This window comes from Manis pentadactyla, chromosome 1 (genome assembly GCF_030020395.1).
Source record: "Manis pentadactyla isolate mManPen7 chromosome 1, mManPen7.hap1, whole genome shotgun sequence".
In the NCBI taxonomy this organism is placed as follows: Eukaryota; Metazoa; Chordata; class Mammalia; order Pholidota; family Manidae; genus Manis; species Manis pentadactyla.
Window position 1 is genome coordinate 207,333,372 of NC_080019.1, and position 18,655 is coordinate 207,352,026.

The window sequence follows — 18,655 nt, forward strand, 5'->3', positions numbered from 1 at the left end:
TTTAATAAAATGGAAATATGTAACTCCAAACTGATACAAATAATGAATAAATAGGGAGAAGATGGAGCTTTTCATTATAGTAGGATGCTAACTAATTAACATGGAAGGACTGACTGCATTAGAAAAACCAACATTTGGCAACTTTCACAGTAATAATTCAGTCAAGCAACATCAATGGGTACTAAGAACCAGTGGGGGGAATTTTGATGAGGAACAGGATATTAAAATAGTTTCAAAGTACCTTCCCACAAAATACTCATAAAGTGCAAACGGAAAAGGAGTAACTTTACAATGGAAAAACCTAGTATAATCAAGTGCTTGGATTTAATATTAACCCTAATGGAACAGATACAAATCTTGTATCATCTGACAATGTGCAATGAAAACAGCATCACTTCTGTGGCTACCAAAATGTGTAACCTGAATCTGCTTATGGGAGTGTCAGGCAAATGCAATTTGACAGACACTGTACTCAATCAGTGGCCTTTTAATCTTTTAGGATGCCGAGATCATAAATGTCAAGGGAAGAATAAGGAACCCTTCTGAATCCCAGAAGACTAAAGAGACAGGAGAGCTAAACGGAACACACAATCCTGGACCAGATCTTTTTTGTGGGAACAGCTGGTGAAACTTGAATTGGATCTGAGGATTAGATGATAGAATGTTCGTTCCTGATTTGGGAACGTTTGGGAGTTAGGTAGGAGAATGTTCTTGTTTGTAAATTATTTGTAAAATATCCAGGAGTGATGGGGCATTGCAGCAACACCCTCAAATGGTTCAAGGAGAAGAGTTCTTTGTTTGAAGTTTGAAATTATATCAAAAGAAAAAGAAAGCAGGGCTACTTCTTTTCATTAAGTGAAAAAAATAAAACAAAACTTTTGTAAGCAGCTTCCCAGTTGAGTAGCATCTGACCAGGACTGAGTCACATGCCTTTTCCCCAGCTACAAAGGAGCCTGGGGAAGTGATTTTATATGATGGGAAGCGGGTTTTCCTGGCAGGAAGGAGGTGGGGGTGGAGAATGGTAATATGGAGGCAGCCAAGGGCGTCTATCTCCGTCGGAAATTTTTACATTTGCTTTAGGCCATTTTAGGCCCCAGTGCCATTACCAGCAGTGACCCACCCAGGAGCCCTAGACTGTTGGTTCTCTCATTTAGTTGATCCCTGTAGGATTGGGGAACCAAACATACTGAGACTACCTCTCAAGAGGTCCGTAGGGGGAGCTTTCTGTGAACTAACGATAATAGAATCAGTGCACTGGTCATTGTAAGTCTGGAGTATTGTGGGGGCAGAGGGGAGGGGAAGGCCAGGGAAGCCTCCCTAGACAGTGGTAGTGATGGAGGGGGTGCAGCTGCTCGTCCTGCTGGCCTGGGGCATAAAATCACGGACAAGTTAACATTGCAACATTTTAAAGCATAGTTGTTCGAATTCTGGTACAGAACCCCACTCAGTTGTGCTGGCCCCGTGGGAGCAGCTGAGCACAGTGCGGGGAACTCCAGGAAAGGGAAACAGCCTGAACAATGGTGCAGAGGTAGAGACAGCATGGGGCACATCCAGGGACCTGCACGCTGTTCATCCAGCTTCTGAAGGAAGCAGGAAGACTCAGAAACTGGGATACAAAGCTCAGAAGTTCCAGCTTGCTCCTGCGTGTGCAACAGGGAGTGTCTGCGTGTTTTTGTACAGGAGCATGTGGGGAGGACTGTGTTTCTGTGTAGAGAGGGTGAGTCTCTGGCAGGGAGACTCACTGGGAGACTCTTGTCAGTCTGGGGAGAAAACATTCAAGGTGAAATAAGACCTCAGTGGTGGGGGGAAAGAGATGATGGGAGAGGAGGGGCTGTAATGAGTGACCCATCAGCTGGGCAGGGGAGTATCAGAGAGGATCGGGTGTTACACGTGCAAAGATGGGGGTGCTGTCAGTGGCCGTGGGGCAGGCAACAGCACATGCTGGGTGGTGTCCAGTGGGGCTTCTGCTGGGGACATCATTTCTACTCACAATGGTGTGGACAGTGTCACCAGGACAAAAGTCATAGGCATCATGCTGGGGTGTCAACCGAGAGATCATGTATCTGATGACCTGTCTGGCCAGCCGTCACTAACCCCTGCTTAAAACTCTGAAGACTCCCCAGGGCTCCTAGGACAGAGACCAGTTTTTTCTGTTGCCACAAAGCTGGTGCACTTTTTGTGCTTCAGCACCAACCTCCCTCCCTGTAACTGCCACATCAATCTTCTGGGGCGACTGTCCCCACTGTATTTCTAATACCAATAAATAGGCATAGAATAAACTGATGCTGCTCAGCCACAGGGCCTTTGCACATCCACCCATGTATCCATGTTTAACTGTCCTCCTTTCCCTCTTTGCCTGCTCAGAGTTTATTAACCCTTTAGGTTTCAGTTCAAGTGCCACCAGGTGCATCTTTCTTGAAGTCCCTGGTTGGACTAGGTCCAATCTCTTTCCTATGTACCTCCCCTGTGTAGCATCCACAGTTGCTATGATATTACACTGACCTGTGGGACTATTTGTTCAAAGCCCATCTCTCCCAAGACTGTAAAATCCAGGGGGCAGGGGCATTACTCTTTCAGTGAGCTTTGTATCCCCTGTACTTAGCCTGAGAAATGCACCTCTGTAGTTCTCAGTGAATATTTGCATGAATGAGTGAATGGATGAGAGGACAAATGAGTGAACATTGCATTGGTGGTTCCAGGAAGGGACTGAGAAGCAGGTCCTGTTTGAGAAGCAGCTTGTGGGACAGATCAGATTTCAATAGACAGCACTGGTCTTCTAGTAACCAGGACAGAGCTGGCAAAAGCACAGAGGAGGGTTTGATGAAAGGGGCTGTGTGAATGTCTGGGAGAAATAGGGACATAGAAAACTAGAGAAGGCCAGAAGGAGTCAAGCCAAGGTGTGGAAGGGATTCAAGTGTCAGGGTGAGAGCTTGGTTCTTGACTTAGGAGAGAACGGGGAGCCATGGAGGGTGGGTGAGGAATACCCACCCAAAGCTTCTCTTTGAGAAGATGGACTTGCAGGGACGCTGAGGGTGGCTGGAGAGGAGTTGGAAGCTGAAAACTACCATAAAAGAAAATGCAGTAGGTTTGGTCAGGCTTGCAAGCACACTCCTGGGGTATTGCAGATGAGAGGGCAACTTAGGTGGGGAGATTTAGGAAACACGCAGCAGGAAGTTTAGGACAGAAAGAAGGCCATTGGTGACCATGCTGTGAGCTTCTAGAAGCTTGTGTGCTTTTGTTCTTACATCCCCAGTAGAAAAAGAGATGTTTTTTCTTAGAAATCATGGGAAGAAAACTAACTAGGGTGTGCAAATCCTCAGAGAGGCCATAAAAAGAGAAAAAATGTGGCTCCAAGACTTCTTCTGTTTGGGTCGTTCAGTGTTCAGTTGGCAACGCTTAAAAACTGGAGAGATTTCTGAGAGAAATTCTGTTATTTCTTCGGGTCTGGTCCCGCTGGTCACCACCTCCCACGGGACAGCCACTGGTTCAGCTTAGGTGGCCCAGTGTGGCCGCTCCCCAACACTCTGTCTGGAGTTCTTGCTCCAGAAGGGGTTCACTCATTACACCTTTCTGGGCTCTGAGGGGAGCTGAGTTGGGTCCCTGCTCTTTAAGCAGCTGATCACTTCCCAGAGGCTGCACTTTGGTGTCCCATGAAACACGACGCTCATGCTTCTGTCAGTGATCTGGGGGTACCTGGAACTGGGGGAGAGAGGTTCTGCCAGAGGACCTACACTTCCAAAGGAGATCTGATGAGACACAAGTAATGAAGAGCTGAACTAATGCTTACAGTGCCTTCTGCCAGCACCAGCATTCAGGGTCCTGGGCTAAAAGGATGCTGCGAAATCTGCCGTGGCATCAATAATTAGATCAGGGTGTATGTGGACTCCATAAAACTTTTATTGCTGTCTATCATGCCAAAAAATTTACTTATTTGAAATGCAAATCCCACTTGAAAAGGAGGCAAGAAATGATCGTTGATCCCAGCCTGTTCCTGCAGGAGCTCCCGCGTTCACGGAAAGCAAGCACATTCTACACCTATGTGATTTGATCACTCAGAATTGCATTCTGGGAAACTCCTCCTGGAGATGCCTCACAGGATGCCAACTGGATCTTTAGTTTGGTGGCTGGGAAACAACAACGAAAATAAAATAACTCCATCCTAAGACTTCTTAGAATATTTCTGGCTTTGAATCTATTGAACCTCAAGGATCCATCAGCAGCCAACCTAGAACATATGTGTATATATAATCCCACTGGAAAAAAAAAAATCACGGTTTTTGTTGTTTGCTGTCCCGTCAGACCCTCAGGATGGCTTGGCACACGTGGCTTCCCTCCTCAGTGGGGCCCAGTGGGACCGTGGACGGGCAGCCCTTCAGGAGCGTTTGGACTTGCTGCACGTCGGGCACAGAAGCTGGCCTTTGGTGATGATGTACGCCCGGCCGCTCAGCGGCTGCTCACAGCCCTCGCACACGAAGTGCTTTCGGTGCCAGGCCAGGCCCTCCACGCGCTGGTAGTCCTCCGAGAATATTATCTGGGGAGGGGAGTGGAAGAAACACACGACTCAGGTTCTGTCCCTAAGTAGAGCCAGTGCATCCAGGGCAAGCTGTAGGATGGGGGTTCATCCCCCCGGCCCCCCCTTTCTTGTTTTGACCTTTAAATGCTTCAGTGGAGGAATCTGACCTAATGCTCAGGCAGTAAGTACAATATTTGGTGAAGGTCATGGTTTGCATCTTAGCTTCTCAGAGAGAGAAAAAAATCTTTCTCCATAGGCAGGTTTTCCTTATCTAGCTTCTGTGATATTCTTTGGGCCAAACTCAAAGCCCAGTTGTGTCCCGTGGCAGCCTGATGACAGCTAGGCGGCCAGTGGCTAGGCTTCAGGGGCAGGACACAACGGGCCACTCGGCCTTGGCATACAGTAACACTTTGGGACATATACATGGTGAGCAACAGAGCAGAACAGCACACTGGCTGAATGTGCCTTCTGATTCGGGGGTCAGACAGGAGCCAGGGATGAGGTTTCACTTACATATTTACCAGCTGCCTGGCTGTGGGCCAGTTGGTTCCGCTGACTCACATCAGCAGGTCAGCTCTGGGGTACTACCTTCCCGCGGCCTACAGCGCCTTGGGAGCAGCCGCCCGGCCTGGCCCAGAGCAGTGTTTGCAGGCATTAACCCCTGCGTTGTCCTGGTAGCCCCGTGGGGCGGCACGGCCACCCTCCCGTCTTTTGAGGATAAAGCCGAGGCACGGGGGTTAGGGATGCACCAGGCCGATAGGCCGAGCCAGGACTGAGTGTGGGCGGTTGGTCTCCTGGCCCTGACCCCCGGGAATGTCCCTGAATGTCCCCCCCGAGCCCTCACGCCCAGCAGTCCTGCGGCACAGCGGCTGCCCCACCCCGGCCATCCCGTGGCTGGGGCCTGAGCCCTTTGCGGAGGAGACTGAGAGCACGGGGGCCCTGCCTCCGTGGTGCGCACACAGCCCCAAGGCCGCCCTCCGCACCCCCGGCCTCGGGCCCTCACCTCGTCGCAGCCGGAGCACCGCGGCCGCATGCTCTCGCAGTAGTGGCGGCCGCACCAGGGCGCGCCGTCCTTCCAGAAGTAGATGAGGTCCACCAGCGGCTCGGAGCACTTGGCGCACACGAAACAGGTGGGGTGCCACTGCTTGCCGTAGCCGGCCCTGTCCGAGTACACCACGGGGCTGTCGGCGGCTGCCATGCCCTTGCAGAGCTCGCAGACCTAGGGGGCCGGGGGCGCCCCGAGGAAGCAAGGCCGTCAGAGAGGACAGGGACAGGGCAGAGTGTCCCCTTGGGGCTCCCTACGCCCCTTGAGGCCCCTGAGCGCATTACTGTGCCTCTGCCTCAGTTTTCCCACCTGCAAAGTGAAGCAATAATAGGTAGATGGTGACGACTACATAAAGGACTTATTTAGCACAGTGATTCTCAAACTTCTTGTTCTTGGTACCCTGTGTCCTCTTAAACATTATTAAGAATGCCGTACAGTTTTTGTTCATATGGATAAATAGCTGTTGCTGTTAACTGTACGACAAATGCAAACTGAGAAAAAAATTAATTATGTACTCATTGAAAAAAAATAATAAATTGACATCTTAACAGAAATGTTTGTAATTGAAAATAAGAAAAATTATTGAGAAGTGGGGGCATTGTTTTGGAATTTTGCAAATCTCTTTGATTGGCTCAATAGTGGCTGGATTCTTATATGTGTTTTAGCTTCTCATCTTTCATATTATGTTGTCTTCTTGGAATTATGTGAAGAAAATCTGACCTCACACTGATAATAACTTGGAGAAGGAAGGGAGGAGCATTTTAACAGCCTTGCCAGGTAACTATGATATTCTTCTTTGATGCTACATCAAAACCTGGTAGTTTCTCAGAAGTTAGTTAATGTGGAATCTGAAACCCTATCATTCAGCCTTCCATCCTTGTTACATTAAACCCACTGGTCCACCTCGCACTTTGGAGGATCTTTCACCCATGCATGGTCATTTTAGAATGAACGTTACATCTCAGAATAGTTCTAGATAAAAAAAAGAATTGCAGAGATGGTCAGAGACTTCCCGCATATCCCACACCTAGTTTCCCCTGTTCTGAACATCTTATATCAATGGGGTACACTTGTCATAGTTGACTAGCCAGTACTGATATGCTGTTATTAATGAAAGTTCAAACTTTATTCAGATGTCCTTAGATTTTGCCTGCTGTCCCTTTTCTCTTCTAGCATCCCAGCCAGGACACCACATTATAGGTAGTCACCACGTCTCCTTAGGGTCCTCTAGGCTGGGATAGTTTCTCAGACTTTCCCTGTTTTTGATGCCCTAGATGGTTTGGGGGAGCTGTGGTCAGGTTATCTTGTAGAATGTCCCCCACCTGGGATTGATCTGATATTATTGTCATGGTTACTTTGGAGGAAAAGCACAATGGTAAATTGCCATTCTCATCACATCCTACCCAGAGCACAAACTCAATCCATAAAACTTTCACGTCATTTTTGAGTTTTCTCCTCCTGCTCACAAGTCCAGTGGTGATGACATTGACACTGCCTTGGTGCAGGTCTATGTCCAGCATTATGCTTAGGCTTCTGCACTCCCTACTAATACCCCTTCCACAAAGCCCTAGATAGTTACTCCGCCTTCTGGAGTTAATCTCCCTTTCAGGGAAATCATCTCCCCCCTCACTCCCAGACATGGTCACAACTAAGGTTCAGAGAGATTCAGAGATGGCTTGGTAACATACAGTGCACAGGAGGCAGAGCTGGGATTTGAACAGGGCCCAAGCCTGACCCCAAGTTCTTTGTACAATGCTGTGCGGCGACTTGGTCAGGTGCTAGCAAACTGGCTGTGGTCAGACCTGCCGGCTGCCTGTCTTGTAGGACCCACCAGCTAAGAATGGATTTTACATTTGAACTCCAATTCAGCGAAATGTTTTCTCCCGAAAAAGAATCCCAGTTTTCTCATTAGTAGACCTGTGTTACGGATGGAACTGTATTCTCTGCACAGTCGTGTGTTGAAGCCCTAACCCCAAATGTGACTATATTTGGAGGTGAGGTCTTTAAGGAGGCTGTTAAGGTAAAGGAAGGGGACAGGGATGGTTCCTGAGGCCAGGGAGGCTGGTGCTCTCCCAGCCTGGTCCAGCCCTCCCACCGTGGGTAAGTGCTCTGTCAAGGCCCCGTCTCAGGAGTGGCTCTTCCTTCATTGCTTCACCAGCATCCCCGCTCTTGGCCTCATTCCTTCCAGTACCAGCCCTCTTCTAGGAAACACCAGCACAGCCAGTTTATGGAAACAAGATATCTGGGTGAGCAGTCCTGTCAACGTGTGTTGGGAGCCGATTTCCTCTTCTGGCCTCTGGGCTGTTTCCCAAGCCCCCTTCCCTATGGCCTCCAAGGACGATGGCGCCTATGGTATCCCGGCTCTCCCGGCTCTGGCAGCCTGCTGGCCTCTCCGCCCCTGGGTGCAGACTGGCAGTCAAGAGTCGGGATGCCCAGCTTGCTCAGGACCTGTGATCCTTGCCTTTCTCATCACAAACTTACACATTACAGTCCTTGGTCCTGAGGTTTACAATTGCTAAATTTGCAGTGGGTAGATGAAAGCAGGGCTAGTTGTGTGACTGGGACAAGTTGCTTTAGTTTTTTCACCTGTCAAATGGGGATACTACTAGTAATATTAACACCACAGGATTGTTGCATGGATTACATGAGATAACAGAATTAACAGACTTTTCAAGGATGCAATAATGATTAGCTGAAATCCCTGTTATCTCCAACCCAGCTTCCTTGTAGAGGAGGAACCTGAGGCTCAGGGATGACATCACCTTCCCAAGATGATCAAGACACGCTGGAGGCAGGATTCACTATTGGTTCAGAGGCCCAGGGTTCCTTTTGGTAACACCACAAGCATGCAGACTGGCAGGAGGTTATTCCTCCCACTGATCAGCTTTGCACTTTCCATTTCCACTCTGTCCATCTCTGCAAGGCCAGAGAATTGAGTCGTACGAGTTTTGTTGTCGGTCATCACCCTGGGCCTGTCTACACTCAGCCCCCTATCCCTTCACTCCCACGAGGCAGGGCTTCTCAGGCTGGCATGGGCCCCAGCATCCCCTGGGGGGCTTGCTGAAACACAGTGCTGGGTCCTGCCCCCAGACCTGCTGAGTCAGTCGGCCTGGGATGGGATACAGGAATTTGCAAGCTCCCAGGGGATGCTCATGGGGTCAGGGGATCACACTTTGAGAACCACTGTCACAGAGTGTCCCAAAATGACCTTATATATAAGCTCAGCAAAAATGATATCACCAATTTGGCTCAGTTACAGCAGGAGATATTTTGAATTCCTGGAATGCTTAAATCCTAGACTATTTTAAGGAAGCTCAGTGTGGCCACTCTCAGGCCCCTTCCCCTGTGAAGGAGATGGGGTGGTCAAATAGAAGTCCTCTGGGTCTATGTTACAAGGCACAGAGAGGAACACTTACATTAGCATATCTGTTGGTTCTCAGTCACGCTCCCAACTATGTGAAGTGAGAGCTTGCTCCAGAGAATCTTCCCAACATCCGCCGTGTGACTTAGGTGGTAGACTGCTTTGCCCCGGTGGGAGGACGTTGGCACAAACCTTTCATAGGTGGAACAAACAGGAGGCTTACCCCTGTACCTCTGAAAGTTTGCTGCATCCCTCTTCAAATAGTGATAGATTCTTAAATAAAAGGGTCTAAACGAGAGTGTTTGAAAGTTCTGTACTTTTAGGCGTTTGCAATCTGTAGAAGCACCTGCTCTGAGAAAGTCGAGGAGCATTTTAGATTTAGCTGCCTCAGAAGCTAAGACCGTGGAGTGTTGGGGTTCCCTCAGTCGTGGTGTGTGGAAATGATGCTGGGAAATTCGTGGATACCTCTGACCAGGGGGTTGTCTGAGTCCTTTGCTTAAGGACCGGCTTCTGTGGACCAGAATGTGGCCAGAGGGGTGCTATAGATTCCGAGGTCAAACGAGGTCACATGACTCCCACTGGGCGCGCTACCTGTATGCGTGCCGTGGAAGCCCTGGGCCAGCGGGACAGAAGCCCTGGGACCTCTAAGCTAGAGCACCCACAAACAGGAAACCCACAGAGCCTGGGAGAGGCCCAGGGAGCTCCCGCTGGTCCAGCTCAGCCATCTGTTTCTTCCCAGCCTTTGAGGCCAGACATGTTAGTGACCAAGCTTCAGAAGATTCCAGTGCCCTCAGCCTAGGAGCTGCTCCAAAAGACGCTGCATGAACAGAGACAAGATATCCCCCCTGAGCACTGCCTGAATTGCTAACTTGGGAGCAAAATAGATGTTATTTTCCTTAAGCTTCTCCATTTTTGGGTGGTTTGATATTTGGCATTAGGTTACAGGAACATCAGATAATTCAGTGGGCGTGCAGAATTATTAACACCTCTGCAATGGAAGTAACGAAGACACAGTGTTTCAGGCAACAGCAGATTAGGGACAGTGGCCAAGGGTTAGGCAGCCAAAGAACTGTCTGTAAGGACTGAGCTTGCTGGCCCTGGGGGAGGCCACAGCAGATACAGAGAACCCTCCAAACCAGCAGTAATCTCTCCGTTTACTTCTGGGTTGCCAGAAGTTCGGTCCCAGTCATGCTGTTCTCTTCTGGAAGGCTCTTATCTGCAGGCCTGCCCAGGCTAAACCCAGAGTACTTTATGAAAACCTCACTCTTACAATATGGTAAACATTAGCACAAGGGCCTTGAGTTCAGGTTCTTTCCAACACAGATACTCAACAATGTATTTATAAACAGCATCTCCCCATTTCCTCTTATGGTGATTATTCACCGTCTTTGCTTTGAAAGCCTTCTGTATCCCTGAGTTTTGTTTCCTTTCCTTGTCTGGCCCAGTGTCATTTCTGGCATCCTTGCCTCTTGTGTTCTGTCCCCCAACACGGTCATCTTCCTGAGGCTCGTCACGGTGCAGCAGGGCGGGCTGGGGTGAGGTGGCTGGGGTCACCCACCGGCTTTGGGGTGAGATCAGTGCCACAGCTCCATCACTGGTGAGCCCTTGGACGAGGCAGCTACCTCTCTGAGCCTCAGTTTCCCCATCTGTAACACACGGCAGGACCTGGCTGGTGGGAAATGCTTTACACATAGTGGTCACTGCTGTTGGCCAACCACTTGGCCTCAGGCTTCTTCTTGGGACAGGTTATTGAACATGGGGCTCTCTGCCCAGCGAGGTAAAATGTCAGGCATTTCCAACCGAAGATTCCTCACTGGCCGTCTGGTGAAGAGGGGGGAGGGACCCAGGAAGGCTTCATAAATATCACACTTGGAGAATAGAACATCAGGCCCAGGGTGTTCACAAATCCAGCTTTGACAACCCTGTGGGCAAGGACTGGCTTCCTGCAAAACGGACGCTGCAGATTTGGGAAGGGCTGCGCATGTGGTCATCTCTATTGCAACGGCCTCGCATGGGGCCTGCAGCTGCTCTGGAAGTGGGAGCTTTCGTGATTTGGAGTCTGTGGGGTTTGGAGTAAAGAAGGCCTGAGTTCCAGTTCTAGCTTAATCCCTCACCAGCTGGGGGACTAGAAAAGGGGATACTATATCAGATTAAGTAAAGTAACAATGTGAAGCCCCTGGCACAGGGCCTGGCATCACCTAGGCAGCCAGTGAATGGCAGACAATACCCTACTCCTCCATGACTTAAAATAGCTAAACAAAATTGGGTAAACCCAAAGTAACTCATAAGTAGCTAAAACTATTTTTTATGGTTTGTCCAGTTCTGGGGTCAAAAAATTATATCTGTGGGCCAAGTCCAGCCTGTCACCTGTTTTTGCAAATCAGGTTTTATTGGAACACAGCCATGGTCCTCTGTTCATATATTGTCTATGGCCGCATTAGAGCTACACGGACAGAGGTGAGGAGTTGGGGCCCAGACCATGGGCCTCACAGAACCTAAAATAGTCACTGTCTGCCTTTTACAGAAAAAGTTTGCCAACCCCTGTTTTAGTCAATGGAATACTATGCGGCCCATTTGGAAAAAAAAATATGCTTATGAAGCCAATGTGACAACACAGAAAAGTATTTATAGTATAGAAAGTGGGAAAAAGGGAATTTTTTGTGGGGAAAAAACCTCCCTTAATGGCATTAAAATATCTCCACCATAGAGAAGGAGGGAGGTAGAGGCTGAGAAGCCCGGTACCCACTGTGATTTTGGGGGGCTGCTTCCCTGGGCCTTTGCCCCTCCAGCTCAGCCAGCCTCCCAGGCCAGGGGCTGGGGGCAGGCATGGTGGTGGGGCAGCGGTTTCAAATTCCCAGAGAGGCGCTGGCAGGAAAGCCAGCCTCCCGGAGCCCACAAGCCAAACATCTGCTCAGACAAAGATTCGGAAGTCCCTTGCCCACAGATATGCCCCTCGCTGGGGCAGGAGGCAGGCTGAGCCGCCAGCGCTGTAAGTTTCCATCTGGGAGGCGGAGCTCGGTGGGATGGTGGAGTCCCGGCTCCCCACCCCTCCTCTGTGGGTGCTTGTGGGGAGAGAGAGGTCGGGGGTGACACTGTACTTCCCAGGATGGCTTCCTTCCCCTCACTGTGCCTCCCCCCAGGCACTCGTTGGTGCCACGACTTGGCCTGAAATAGGGAGCGGTGTGGGGGAGGGGCCGGGGGCACTCCTGGCCAGAATGACAGATTCTACAGGGTGGAGATTACATTCACTGCTTGTGCTGGCTTCCTTTCCCCTCTCTTCAGTTACAAGTTTGGGGTGTAGGGAAGGGGGGAAATTCCTGGGCAAAACGGCCGTGCCCAGGAAATCTGTATATTTAATTTCTGAGAAAATATCCGGTAAGCTCTCTAAACACAGGGAGAGGTTTGGTGGAGCCGTTCACGGTCAGAGCCTGGAGGCCACTGCCTGCCCTGCCCTGGATCCCGGCTTCTATGCAGGTCAGTGATGTGGGGAGCGGAGGGCCTGGGGCGTGGCTGCGATGTGACGGGGTCCTGGCCGCTGGGCTTGGCAGCTCCCTGGCCGCGGAACCCTTTGAAGCCCCCAAGACCCCTGAGAACCCATTGTGGGAGGGTTGGGGTCGGGTGGGCAAGTCTTTCTGCCGTTCTTGGCACACAGACATGAGGCCCCCAAAGTCTTCACAGGGCTGGGCTGCGAGCTGCTCCAAACACTGCCGCTCGCTCAACAAACACAGATCCACATGGGTCCTTGTACCCACCGTGCCTATTGTTGCCCTCCACAAACCACAGGAGGGCTCGGCCCCCTGCAGGACTGGTGACACAGAAGGACCTGGGATGACATCCCAGCCCCACCTCTCATCAGCAAGCCCGTTCACCTCTCTGTGCCTCGGGTTCCACATCTGTGAAATGGGTTTAACAACCCAGCCTCCCACTGGTTAGCTTCGGAGACAGGCATGAGCCCGCTGTGCAGTAACAGTCCCCCCACCCCTCCGCCCCCTGCTCCTCCCTGCTCTCAGCTTGTCTGCCCCTCCCCACGCCCCCTCCACGTGCACACAGTGGGACAAGGGAGGGAGGCTAGGGTTTTGTAATGGCCTCGCTGATTTAAAGGACCTGCTTTAGGAGTGACAGCGGTGAGTCCGTATCTGGGATTTCTCTGCTCCTGTGTTTCCTCAGGAAGATGACCTGAAGGCGTTTCCTGTGGCGTCCAGCCTTCCCCAAGCTCAGGGTAGTGAGGACTGTGCCAAGCCAAGCGTGGGCACTGCAGCTCTTGGGGTCGTGTCTCAGGTGGGCCACGCGAACGGTAGGCTGCCCTGCCCTGTTGGTGGGGCCTGTGTGAGGGCGCGGGGTGGGAGAGCTGCAGGAGGGCTGCAGACCCATGAATTGTCTGAGCAGCCCTGGCCACAAGGATGAGCTGCGCTCAGTGGGCACCGTTCCCTGCCACCTGGCTGGCCGGCGACTGTTATCTGGGTTCATTCAGATCTCAGTTCATGGGTGGGAGTTGCACACAGGTGACTTGGAAAAGGCTTTCAGCAAAATGCTTCTCTGGTCTGGGTGACCCTTTCATCTGAGGACAGTCAGGTGGAGGCGGGTGGTAGGGAGGGCTTAGCAGCATGGAGAGAAGCGGGTGCTCAGGGCCTCAGAACGGGGGCGGTCGGGGTGGGGTATAAAGCAGTGTAACATTCTGTGCCTGCATTTCCAGAACTCCCTATGGACAATTCAAGGAATGTGAGCGCTCTGTGCAGCACTCTGAGAGCTGGAATCCCTAAGCCAGGAGGCTGGATAAATCTAGAAAATGCACCTGTTAACATCTCTTGGACCCCCACCATATACCAAATTGGTGAAATCATTTTTGCTGAGCTTATATGTAAGGTAGTATTTAATACTCTTTAGCAGTGGTTCTCAAAGTATTCTCAACCTGGAGGACTCAGAAATGCAGATCCTCAGGCCCACCTGCACCTACTAAGCGGGGAGTTCTGGGGTGGGACCCAGCCCTCTGTATGTTAACCAGCCTTCCAGGTGTTTTCACTACCAAAGCCTATAAAAGGATTTTAGAAGTCTTGCCACAGAGAAAATCAAGTTTGTTTGCTCTAATGCCTCCAACATTTACGCGGCCACATGGCACAATACCTGTTAGCTTTGGGAAACAGGAAGGATGGGCTAGGGAGACAGGGTGGTTCGAATCGGACAGCTTTTCTTCATGTCCCTGGGTGGCCGGGAGCCTCCAGTCAGATACTCTAGAGCTCACACTATGCCCGTTCCCAGAAAGCCCGTTCAAATGGCAGTTGCTCACAACAGTAATAATAATGATCTGTCTCAGGATGACGAACGGTGCTAAGTTACTAGTGGAGTTTGCTGTGACATGTTTCATGTGTCCCTCTTTTTTTTTTTTTTCATAAAAAATCCACCGTTTGGATTTAGGGTGTCAGGTTGAGTCAGTCCTGCAGCTTCCTCCCCATAGCTGGGTTCCCCAGCTGAATGCCCCAAACACTTCTAACAACACATGTTGCTCAGCAAGGGAGCAAAAGGCAGGCTTCATGCCTGACGCTTGGTTCCACTACGTGTCCCGAACGCCTTGTTAGACAAATGAGCGGAGTGCAGCACCCAGGGCGGTGGCACCCAAGTCCGCTCAGCATGGCCACTCGCTGGGGGTAAGGCTGGGCAGTTCAAGGCGCTGAGCTCATGACCACACCTAACTTCTGGGTTGCTGGGGACACACGGTCGGTCTATGGCCTGACAGGCTATCTGGCTACTTAAATGAGATTCACTCCTCAGCTTCAAGGAGAAAAACAGGGAATACAGTTAGGAGCACCCTGGCTTGCTTTCTCCCTGGAACGGAGGACAGGCAGGGTTTTATAACTCAACGTTTTGTAGTAGAAAGGGGATTGGATTCAGATTCTGCCCCTTAGAAACTGAGGGGCCTGGGGAAAGTTACCTGTCCATTCTGAATTTGCGATGCCTCACCTGTAAAATGAGTGGTGAGACTCACCCCACCGAATAACTGCATGAATTAAACAAAGACCCAGCGTAGCATTTGGCACAGAGCAGGTGCTTAACAAATGTGGATCTCATCGACTTCCTAGGCAAAATGGCCATCCAAATTATCCCCATCTTTCGAGGCTCAGTGTAGCTTGGCCATTCATTCATTTGTGCATTTATTCATGGACCACATATTTACTGAGCACCTACTATTGATATCAATGGCGCCTGCTGAAGACACAGAGATAACAAGACAAGCCCTCAGCATTTAGAGGGGGTGACCAACATGAATCAACTAATTATGGAATTCGTTACCTAATTAAGATTAGGGCTAAGGTACGGAAGGAGAAGGCTGTCTTCCCCAGCTAGCTCAGTCCAGCAATTATTTGCTTCCTTCAGATTCCCTGTTTACTGTGTGGTCTTGTCGGTTAAATGCTTCCAAAGTGTCAGAACTATTCCTCAAGTTGACTGTAGTCAGGCCCTGGGATTTCAGGCTGCCTTTGCCCCACTTCCATGCTGTACAAATATGTGGGGCTGAGTCAAGGATAAAATATGTCCTCAGATCATATCTCCCTTGGGATGGCAGTTGGGACATATCACAATAACAAGGACGTCACCTTCCAACTTGGAATTACGTAGTCCTTAAGGACAGGCAGCTATCTGAAGGTGGGCAGAAGACAGAACTGGGGAGGAGGTGAGCTTATGAAACATAGTAACTGGCTGTAATTGTTCTTAAGTCCCTGGGACATATACTCTTCCTGAGAAAAGGGTCTTTTCACCACAATCATCAAACTTATGGTAGTGAAAATAAGTTTCGTCCTTCGGGTTAGAGACTCTGATAAACATCATGAGGCCCTAGCTCACTGGATGGCAATCTCAGGTGAACCGCCTACAGGCTGGGGGCTGCAGATGCAAGATGCAGTCTGGGGATAACAAGTTGAGTCACTGCAGCAAACACAGAGCTCAGTCCTGTCTGAATGTAGGAACAGTGTCCTTTAGGCTGGCGTTTCCCTGGGGTGTTTGCTCACAAGGGGGACCGTCAGCCTGTTCCCTGCAAGGCAGGTCATTTGCTTGAGGGCTCTGTGTATCAGATTATTTATCACCAGATGTCAAATAGAGGCTATTGGGGTCACTTGGCAGGTGAGTTGCAGCGTAAAGCAAAAAGTAGAAGAGGGACCCATGGCCACAGAACTTAGCAAATGTCAGTCCCACGTGGCACTAGTGTCAAGCTAGTTCTTCTACCTCTTCTGGTGCAGATGAAGACAAACCTGCCTATGAGGCTTTCCTCCCCGGACACTGGCCTCTCTGTGTTTTCTCAGAGGGCCTCCAGCGGCTCACTCTCCCACAGCACCTCCGCCACGCTCCTCCCAGAGGGAGCCTCTCAGAAGCACGGCTTGGATCCCCTGACGCTGTCCCTGAACACCTGCCCGAGCTCCCCACACCCTCTGAGTAAAGTCTTAAATCCATAGCTTCCTCCAGTCTGAGGACAGTGTCCTGCGCTTGTTTGATCCCTGGGGCTTGGCCGACAGGACGGGCCTGTCACTACTGGGGTGTGGATCGGGCAGATGGCCCGATTCCGCGGGAGCATGCCCCTGCCAGCCTGTGTCCCCCGCTGCCAGCACACTCCACGTTCAGTCACACGGGACTTTGTTCAGTCCCTACACCACCGTGCCCTCTGGAGCTGAGGGCTCTTTTGGCACGTGCTCACCCCTTTAAGGCGGCACAGGACCTCCCCACAAAGCCCAAAGGCCTGGATGAGTCCTAGGTATTCCTCAGAGGCCAGCTTGGGCCTCTAAGCCCATGCTCACCCCTGAGCCCAGTTAGGGGCCCTTTCTCTAAGCTGTGACCGTGTGACTGTCTGTGATCTCCACTGGGTGATTTAGCCTCTCCAGGACAGTGACCTTGTGTTATTTTCCACGGACAGTGCTGGCACAGAGTCAGTGAGCCTCAAATGGCTGCTGGCGGCCCGAGTGTGTGACTGGGGGAGAAAGCCTGGAGCTGCTGGTTTCAGCCAGACCCGGAGGCAGGGGACTTACATATTCTTTGGATGGGTCTCCGATGCTGCCGTTGGTGGCTGGGGCGGTGGGCTCGGTGCCCTCTGGCTTTCCCTGCTGCGGCCCCTCCTCCTTGGGCAAGCCGCCCTGCCCGGGGAGGGCCACTTCTCCCACACCCAGTGCTTCGCTCTTATATTGCTTGATAAATTCTTCCATCAGTTTCAACTCGTTCTCCAAAAGTCCACGGCAGCGAGAGGGGTCCTGGTCATAGATGGGCAGCTGGTGCATGAGCTGGCGGCGGCGGTAGTAGGCGCCCTCAGTGCCCGTCACTGGTTGCTTCTCCTTTGGGATGAGCTCCATGTACTGCAGGCCCTAGGGAGGAGGGGATAAACCAACTGTGATTCTCCAGCACCATGCAGAGATTGAGCATCGGTGAAGTTTCCAGCTTTTTCAGGTCTTTGCCGAACCCAGGGACTCTGAAGGAAGAAAAGCTGTGAATTTTGGTAACACTCAAGAGAGGCCTGAATAAGCATTCATTGTCCCCACATTCACGTTCCTGATGAGAATGGTGTGATTTAAGTAGGTGTTCATTTCCGATGTGCTGGCTCTGCTACGTGGATTCTGTTTCCCTCAAAAAAGAAAAAAGTGTTTTTACTTCTTCTACCCCATGGCAGTGCTCCTAATTAAAAAAAATAAAAGTCAATCTAGTTTAAAATAGCTTTTCTTAGAAAAGTACAATTAAATCATTATAGGTGTAAAGTACTTTATAATGGTTTAATACTTTAAAAATTGGCAAAGGCACCTTCCCATAGAATTGACAAGTTCTCAAGTCAGTAACATTTCCACATCGATATGCCTGGTAATCATGCAAACATTAATGTGCTCGTAGATAGCTGTCCACTTTGGCCTTTTTTAAAAAAAATAGAAATGTTATAGTTGGGTGGGTCCCACAAGTAGGAGTGGGTCCCACAACATCCCTAGGAGGAAGGTACTAATATTACCTCTGGGAAATGGAGGCGCAGAGAAGCTAAGTAACCTCCTGAAGGTCACACAGCTCGTATGTGGTAGAGACAGCTCTGAACTCAGCAGTGTGGGTCTCAATCCTTCCATACTATGTCTCTAGAAGATGTATGATTCGCAAAGAGAAGAAAAATGTCCCCTAGTCTCTGGGGGGGCATTTCCTTTTGTCATTTTCAGGGTGAGGGGGCTGTGCAAGCATTGCTCAGTGTCAGGATTCTCTAGTCCCTGGATTTGGCTATGGCTCTGGCCTTCAAGGGCCTGCATCCACCCTGCTCAGCTTTACAAACACACATTGTGGTAGAAGTCTTGGGGTGGTGACCTTGCCAGCCAGCCACTTGTTGATCCCTGTATACACAGGGCTCTGTCTTGTCTGTGGTGTAGGTGTCTATGGCCAGTAGAGCTAATGGATTCCTGGCTGGGGCCCTGAAGACAGGAAGCTTTCCTTCCCAGGGACCCAGCGTTCCTGTTGCAGCTCAAAGCTGTGTACCAGCTGGGTCACAGCATTTGGCCTTTGTTTTCAAGGCCACAGCATTTAGCTGCCAGGATTGAGACCTCTGCCACCTTACCTGGCTGGTCTGAGTCTTGCCTGGCTGGCCGGACCCCTGCCAGGCCTTACCTGGCCTCACCCAACTGGCCTATGACTCTTGCTACCACTCACTATTCACATACCTGTGGCAGACATTATTAACCAAGCCTGATGAAGGTCTCAGGAATCACTTCAACACAGCCGTTCAGACAGTCATGATTGATTG

General features: G+C 50.6%; 1 protein-coding gene and 1 long non-coding RNA gene across 3 annotated transcripts in view; one reads left to right on the plus strand and one right to left on the minus strand.

Moving 5' to 3' along the window:
• Positions 1-3,875: 3,875 nt before the first annotated feature.
• The window catches only part of LMCD1 (LIM and cysteine rich domains 1), a 52,785-nt gene continuing 38,005 nt past the window's right edge, over positions 3,876-18,655 (minus strand). For both annotated transcript variants that reach the window (XM_036877768.2, XM_057507065.1), the window contains 3 exons: positions 16,926-17,255; positions 5,517-5,732; positions 3,876-4,531 (listed from right to left, as the gene is read on the minus strand). In XM_036877768.2, the coding sequence (XP_036733663.2) occupies positions 4,373-4,531; positions 5,517-5,732; positions 16,926-17,255 (705 nt within the window). In that variant the 3' untranslated portion in view covers positions 3,876-4,372. The remainder of the gene's footprint in view (positions 4,532-5,516; positions 5,733-16,925; positions 17,256-18,655) is intronic.
• LOC130684819 (uncharacterized) lies at positions 12,259-16,643 on the plus strand. Its single transcript, XR_008999174.1, has 4 exons — positions 12,259-12,393; positions 13,087-13,197; positions 13,613-13,782; positions 16,146-16,643. It is a non-coding gene; the product is annotated as an uncharacterized LOC130684819 (long non-coding RNA).